General features: G+C 43.8%; 1 protein-coding gene across 1 annotated transcript; it reads left to right on the top strand.

Moving 5' to 3' along the window:
- Positions 1 to 1,200: 1,200 nt before the first annotated feature.
- On the top strand, positions 1,201 to 6,895 carry LOC114912564 (fucolectin-3-like). Its single transcript, XM_029260054.1, has 6 exons — positions 1,201 to 1,292; positions 4,025 to 4,106; positions 4,498 to 4,783; positions 5,476 to 5,621; positions 5,832 to 6,114; positions 6,568 to 6,895. The coding sequence occupies exons 2-6, from the start codon at positions 4,043 to 4,045 to the stop codon at positions 6,728 to 6,730; spliced, it is 942 nt and encodes a 313-aa protein (XP_029115887.1). The 5' UTR covers positions 1,201 to 1,292; positions 4,025 to 4,042; the 3' UTR covers positions 6,731 to 6,895.
- Positions 6,896 to 7,349: the final 454 nt, after the last annotated feature.

Here is a 7,349-nt window from a genome sequence, read left to right as displayed (position 1 = left end):
AGGCCAAACCCAGTGCACCACCGCACGCCCTCCTGTAGGTCATGTAGTTAATAATGAGAAATACAAGGGAAATTGCTATTAATTAACATGACAGTAAATGAGAAATTTAGTCCTGTAGTGGGTTCATTTTTTTACTATAAGCAAGTATTTCACCAGAAACAGCAGTACTGATAAAAGCATTGGAATGATGTGAAATAACACATGTTTCCATGTTTCCTCTGACTCTAGTGAAAAATGTCGCTTTACTGGGATGGGCAATGCAGGCAGGAGGCTCTGCTGATAAGGCCATTGATAGGAAGACCAGTGCAGTGTATGCAGGTGGATCCTGCATTCACACACAGCTTCTGCTTCTCCAGTATGCAACTACGTCCGCAGGACCTGGACATGGCCGAGGTGTGTCTCCGCTCTACCTTTGTCAGCCTTGGATCATTCATTCACTGAGACGTCATTCATGTAAAAGAATAGAAGTAAAAGCGTTTTTCACATGAATGGTATGATGGAAAAGTACATTTACTACACGGTGTTCCTCACCACTCCAGTCCAGGATACGTCTCCCAAAACACTGGCACTGCTGCATACTGTAGCTTCACTGGACCAAGTGAGGCTTCCCTGCAGATGTGCATCCTGCCTCGTGGCCCATGTTTCCAGGATAGGCTCCGGACCACCACGAACCCGCGCTGCACAAGCGGTTAGTGATGATGGACGAACGTTATTCTGTTGTCCAGTAGCTCGTGTCCAGCGCCGTCCGCAGTTCATGAACGTGCATTTCCATTTTATTTAGATACGAACACATCTGTGTCATATACAGTAAAAAATCTACATAAACTCACTACTCTTAAAAAGCCCTAAGTGTGTAAAAACTGGTTCCCTGTGGTGTTGCTGTAAAGAACCATGTTTAACCTACGAAGGGACTGGTAGGTTGGTAAGTGATTTAGGAAGTAAATAAATGAATTAATAAGTAAATACATTTGTGATTATGCCACTGATACAATTATGGAAAATTTTGCTGAACTTGCAATCATGTTGCAACTAATTAAACATTAATTGCACAACTCACTTTGGTTTTGGATTCCTGGCGGCTACTGGACTCTGTGTTTGTGATGTAAGTGAAGGGAGCCAATGGAGTTTAGGTCACAGCCCAGGTTAGGATCTATAAAAGTCCTTGTGAGTGAGCGGTTCTCTCAGAACTGGTGATGTTCTTGTATTTGCTCTGAGTTCACACATCACTTGAAGAAAACCTCCCAGCCAACAACTTGGAAAGCCCTTTGCGAGCTCCTCCGCTGCCCTCAGTTGTAAGTATATTTCATAACATTCTACTGAAATTTTCTGAAACCGTGTCCTTCAGGGGGCTCCAGGGATTGATTCAGTTTTATTATTTATCTTTGAAGTAAACATATATTATTCGATGAGCCCTGATCAGAATCCATCTTAATTAATTACTTTTAACATTACATAGTTTTTCACAGAAAAAACTGAAATGAGCTATAAGTTAAGGTACAGAAGATGCACGACACTGAACATATTCATTGATTCTTAATTATATATGAATGTACAGCACATTTTTCACAGATGTGTAATTATTCAGGCATCACACGCTGAGGTCAAAACTATGGTGAGAACCTGTAGAGGCAACAGAAAGAAAACTGCTTGGCACCATTACCTGGGCCTGGGTTCGAATCCTGCCTCCCAAGTTGATTATCCTGCATTAATGCAGTACAGTAATAATATACAGCTGTATAAGTGAGTAAATCATTATAATTTTGGAGAAAGGCATCAGGTAAAGAATAACGATATATTAATGAAATCAGTCATAAGCCTTTTGATAAATGTTTGTTTTCCACGGTGTCCAAACGAAAACACACCTTAACCTGCCTGACAGGTCTGGTCCCGAACAGATCCGTGTGATGGAATTATGTTCGTTATCGACATCCAGCCCAAAGGAGGTGCTCACTGTGACTCGGTATCTGCTGCAAACATCCATCACACTTTGTGATTTAAAGACGGGAAGAATGAACAAGTGGCTAAAGAGTCACTCTGAGGAATTGTTTCAACTGTACGTGGACAGTAGGACGCCGGTTGCATTTCAGTCACGTTCTCACTGCCACAAGTCTTTTCTAAATCTTTCTGACCGTGCGGACTCTCACTGTCCCTCAGTCCCACAGCTCACATCTCCTAATCCACAGCCATCTAGACACTCTCACTGCAGATTTACTAACACCTATAAAAGCTTTTCCAATCTGATCACCATTAGAAAAAAAGGAGTGTAGTTGTCGCTTCTTTACAGAACAAAATTAAGTGTTTAGATTTTTTCTCAATAAAAATCTGGAATAATAGAAATAATTTCTGCAAAATATGCTGGAATGGCTCTCTTTGTAATTGCATACATGATCACAAGCTGCTTTGGAGAAAAGTGTCACTCTTTCATGGCGTCGGTGGGGACTGAGCGACGGACTCAGGTGCGGAGCTTGTTGCCGTAGCAAGAAAGGGCTCGGCAAAAGAGCGGTCAGGTTTCGGGCGAGGGTCGATCGATCAGCAAACGCTATCCGGGGGAAAACACAGGAGTCGTAGTCGGCAAGGCAAAACAGGGATCTAAACCGGGAAATCTATAGGACAGGGCAAGGCTGCAAGCAGGAGCGAAGGGCTGCGGTTTCTCCGTGGGAGGCTCCGCACCTGTGCGGCCTCTAGGCCGTCCCTTTATGCTGTGCTCCCTTGATGAGATGCAGTGTTCCCGATCTGTCGTTGGATGAGGGCGTGACACACATGTGAAATTTTACTCAACCAAAGCACTGGCTAGATTAATATTAATGTTCTTTGTGCAAAAGTAAAAACAGGAGAAACTTGCACTTTGGATGAGCAACTGTGCAGCTGAAACACAAGACTGAGCACACAGCTCATATTACTGTTCAACAAAGATGAGATACTTTATTGTCATTGTATGCAATGCAAAACAACAAAATTTTGTGTGGCAACCCTCAGAACAACAGCAGCAGAAAAAAATAAAGAACACTAAAAATAAGTACATAAAGAAATAGGTAAATAAACAAGAATTACAGTGAAACACTGAGGTCCTTTCATGGAGCTTTACCAACGCTGGCGTAGCCTCGGCTTGCGGAGGAATGTATAGCTTGCTGTGCCATCTGTTATTCACACAGATGCACAGTCCTTCTCCTCTGCTCTTCCCAGAGTCCCTCATCCGATCCGCTTCTTATCCCGTCCATCTTGTTGGTAATAGACCTGGAGGTGATGAGGAACAGGCTCGGAAGTGCTGGTCTGTACGGGTTAGCCTTTAGCCGAGCACGCGGCCTCGCTCGCGTCCCCGCTTCTGTTTCCTCTCCCTCCGCTGCCTGTGCTGCCTCGCTGGAGAAATGGCAATTCCGATGGGCTCTGGGGGGCATAGGACCTCTAACAGGATGGAAGTCTTGTCTCTGGTGAAAAGTAACTTAGATCGGTAATATGGGTATCGGTAGTACAAGCAAAGCAGTTACAAATGAAGCTTCAAAACCAGTGCAGTTTTCCAGGGCCATGGATCAGTCACGGTGGACACACCTTTAATGCCTGCTAATAAATGAGGATACACTGGTGTTACTGGAACAGGAGTGTCCCTCAGAAGCCGTACCTCGAAGGAGCTCATCGGGAGCAAACGAGCACCAGTTGTGGACAATAACGCCAGGTGTGGACCTTTAAATACAAGACTGAGATGACAGTAAAGGTTTACACAGTTTTGCTGGAACTCGGGGGTCAACCAGTGAATTTGGACATGTGAGTTTATAAATATGGTAAAGCTGAGTGGTTCTTGAAGCTCAAAGACTATTTTTATTTAACTGTTTGTTTGGTGTTAATTTATATGGGCTACAACAATAAAATCAGCTCTGTATGACATACCATCTACCATCCCATGCCTGGTCACTTTTTGGACTGGACATGGCCCTGTGTGTCGTTATGACTGACTGTTGGAGTGTATTTGTTTTTTTGTGCTCTGTCCCCCTAAAGTTCTATGTCCTATTCTGTCTCCCTTCTTCTCTAGGTTACTGTGTCCACAAAGATGCTGAGGGTCCTAGTACTCATCTGGGCTGCTGTCGCTTGCAGTGGACCTGCTGATTGTCTAGGTTTGGTTTGTGTTTCTTCATTGTGGTCTATGTTCCCTTGAGTGTCCAAACTGGAATATGTTAGATACACAAGAGGCTTCATGAAGGGATCAATGTGCCAGATTTTCACACAAATCCATTGCTATTGTACTGTATGGAAGAATCAAAATATTTCTTCTGAAGTGACTTTAATGTTTGCTAAATATGTCCAAATTATTAACTAGTGCATAAATTCATTGGTTGCTCATTTAGTAAAGATAAAACTTAATGTATGCAACTGGGACCGTCCTGAGATCAATCCAATGATAGTCTGGTGGAGCACCTACTGCTCAGAGCATTGAATGCAGTTCACCTGCTATTGTACAGCTATGGTTCTGCTCTTCATCAGATCTTTTTCTGCTTATCCTGACAGAGACCAATGTGGCTTTAAACGGAGTTGCAACTCAGTCCTCTGACTATACCATCAATAACGTGGCCACCAAGGCCATTGATGGAAACACCAACTCGATCTTCAGCCAGAACTCCTGTTCTTGTACAACATATCAAACTAATCCCTGGTGGAAGGTGGACTTGCTGAGAGTGTTTTCCGTGAGCTCCGTGACCATCACCAACCGAGGAGACTGCTGCTCCGATAGGATCAACGGGGCCGAGATCCGCATCGGCAACTCGTGGGAAAACAATGGCAACAACAACCCGAGGCAACTTCTACATTTCATCATATTTTTTGGTCATTTGCAAAAGAACAGCTGTGGGTGTGATATGTTGAGGGTTAGGGCTCTGCAGTTCCTATTTTATATCTCACCACCTGTTCCCTTGGCCCTGGTACTTACCCTGAATTGATACAGTAAAAATTACCCAGATGTGTTTTCTTAGTTAAAGGTGTTAACTAAAGAACAGTGTTTGTTTCCAGTTTCCACAGTTGGACATCTAAGATGGAACTGATTTTTTTCATGTGAGAAGTGGGCCACTGGTAGCAGTGGATGGTTGCTGGTTCAAACCTCATCCACTACTGTAGTAACCTTAAACTCCATGCCATAAATTGTGACAGTTAAAAATTCCCCAGCTGTATAAGTGGGTAAATGTAAGTTGCTTCGGAGAAATGTGCCAGCTAAATTAATACATGTAAACTGGTTTGAAGAATCTGTCTCCTGGGTGATTCCAGAAAGTGTCTCTTGGTGTAAGGCTTCCCAGAACACCCACGTCTCGGATTACATAAATCTGTCTGGTTATGAAGAATGTGGGGACAAGTTAGATCTCTCTGCGTCCATTTCCCTCCAAGATGTGGAAATTGTTGATTAAAAGACGGTGTCCTTCCTTGCTACCTTCAGCTCCACCACCGAATATGATTTACAAATGCAACAATATCTTAGTGCTTTTTTTCTACTTCTAGGTGTGCAGTGATCTCCTCCATTCCACTGGGAGGCTCCAGCACCTTCAGTTGCAATGGAATGAGAGGTCGATATGTGAACGTGTACCTGCCAAGGACAGACCTCCTGACTATATGCGAGGTGGTGGTGACCGCAAGTCCCATGGTCGGTTAGTGCTTTTTTTTTTTTAAAGAGATTGCCTTGAACAAATGTGTCTGAGTAAAAACTAAGAGCATTCTACAAGTCTTGGAAACCCTAACTACTTATGACCAACCTGAGGGTCCACCTGTAACATTTGTAAAGCACTTCTCTTTTATAAAATGATGGCATGTCAGGTGTTGTGGAGGACTGACTTTCTCGTTCATCCTCTACCCCAAAGAGAACATAGCTTTGAAGGGCAGGGCCACTCAGTCGTCCCAGTACGACATGTTCGGCAGTGCTGACAAGGCCGTGGACGGGAACCGCCAAGCGGTGTATGGGGATGGGTCCTGTTCACACACAAGACCCCAGACCAACCCCTGGTGGAGGCTGGACCTCCTCGACGAGTACAGAGTGTATTCTGTAAGCATCACTAACAGGCAGGACAGTGGAGCTGAGAGGATCAGTGGAGCAGAGATCCGCATCGGAAAGTCAAAGGACAACAATGGGAACAGCAACCCAGTGTAAGTCTACACCCTCGAAACATACTTTTACGTTCTTTATAGTATAGTATCACCAGGGAAGATGGTGTGGAAGCAGCTGGATGGCTAAGGAGCTTAAGTTGTGGACCTAACATCCCTCATTGGGCGTACATTTTATTCCCCCCCCCCCCACCTTTATGTACTCTGCACGATTCTACAGTCACAAGCCATAATCTATTCAAAACTTGTTCTCCCTGTAAAACACATACAAACCCCTGCAGAAACATGAGTTGCAACCACATATCACCTACCCAACAACCCTAACCCAGCAGCTCAACCATCAAACAAAGCACATCACTTACTGAACAGTTAAAATGCACATTATGTGACAAGGTATGATTGGAAGGTTCCCCTCACCTTGCCACTACAGTACTAAAATAGTAGGAGTCCCAGGAGGGCTATAAATACTGGTAAAAATTCTGCTCCCTCTTCCAGGTGTGCAGAAGTTTCCACTATTCCCGCTGGTGCCACCAACACATTTCAGTGTAATGGCATCGAGGGACGCTACATCAACCTCGTCATCCCTGGAAGCGGGAAAATCCTGGCCCTGTGTGAGGTGGAGGTAGATGCTACCCCCCTGGAATATAGAGGAATATAATGTGGTGTGTGGGTTTTGTTCTATAAACAAAGTGTTTAACACAACAGACTGTGGCTGTTATACTGACACCACACATGAGGCTGTGAACCTCAATTACTGTACGAAGCTTCTCTTAGAAACCAATGAGCAAGTTGAATCTCAAATTTTCTGACTTAAATAAAAGCTTTTTCCTTGCATTGAAATGTTTTTTTTTTCCCTCCACCAGCAATTTCAACTTAATTGAAATGAAGTCACTAAGGCTAATGGCACTGAGTGGGACACTCATTGGGGGAAAATATTCTAGTCTTGAGCCTCCAAGCTTTGAATTTGATCTGTTTCCACTGCAATGGATTGAGAGGTTGATATGTGAACAATACCTCCAAAGGCCAGGCTAACTGTTTGACATGTTGGTGACAGCAAGACCTACTTTAGACCTATATTAACATTTTTTCACAATATGAGCAGTTTGAAATTAGCAGCAGGGGACAAAACTGAGGATACTTGTCAATTTGTAAGTTCCACAAAGAGTGAACACGTATCATAAGTATGAGGATGTCTCTGTTGTGCTGTGAGCTGATGAGCCAACTGATGACGGATCTGGTATATGAGCGATGATGTACGTCGCTTTGGATGAAAGTGT

This window comes from Scleropages formosus, chromosome 18, assembly GCF_900964775.1.
Source record: "Scleropages formosus chromosome 18, fSclFor1.1, whole genome shotgun sequence".
Lineage (NCBI taxonomy): Eukaryota > Metazoa > Chordata > Actinopteri > Osteoglossiformes > Osteoglossidae > Scleropages > Scleropages formosus.
The sequence above is the reverse complement of the archived record's forward strand: the minus strand, read 5'-3'. Positions and strand labels throughout refer to the sequence as shown.

Excerpts from the sequence above, each read along its gene's own strand:
- LOC114912564 (XM_029260054.1), top strand. The coding sequence starts at position 4,043 with ATGCTGAGGGTCCTAGTACTCATCTGGGCTGCTGTCGCTTGCAGTGGA. Across the intron at positions 4,784-5,475 it reads AATGGCAACAACAACCCGAG|GTGTGCAGTGATCTCCTCCA; the intron begins GCAACTTCTACA and ends TTCTACTTCTAG. Across the intron at positions 5,622-5,831 it reads GACCGCAAGTCCCATGGTCG|AGAACATAGCTTTGAAGGGC; the intron begins GTTAGTGCTTTT and ends TCTACCCCAAAG.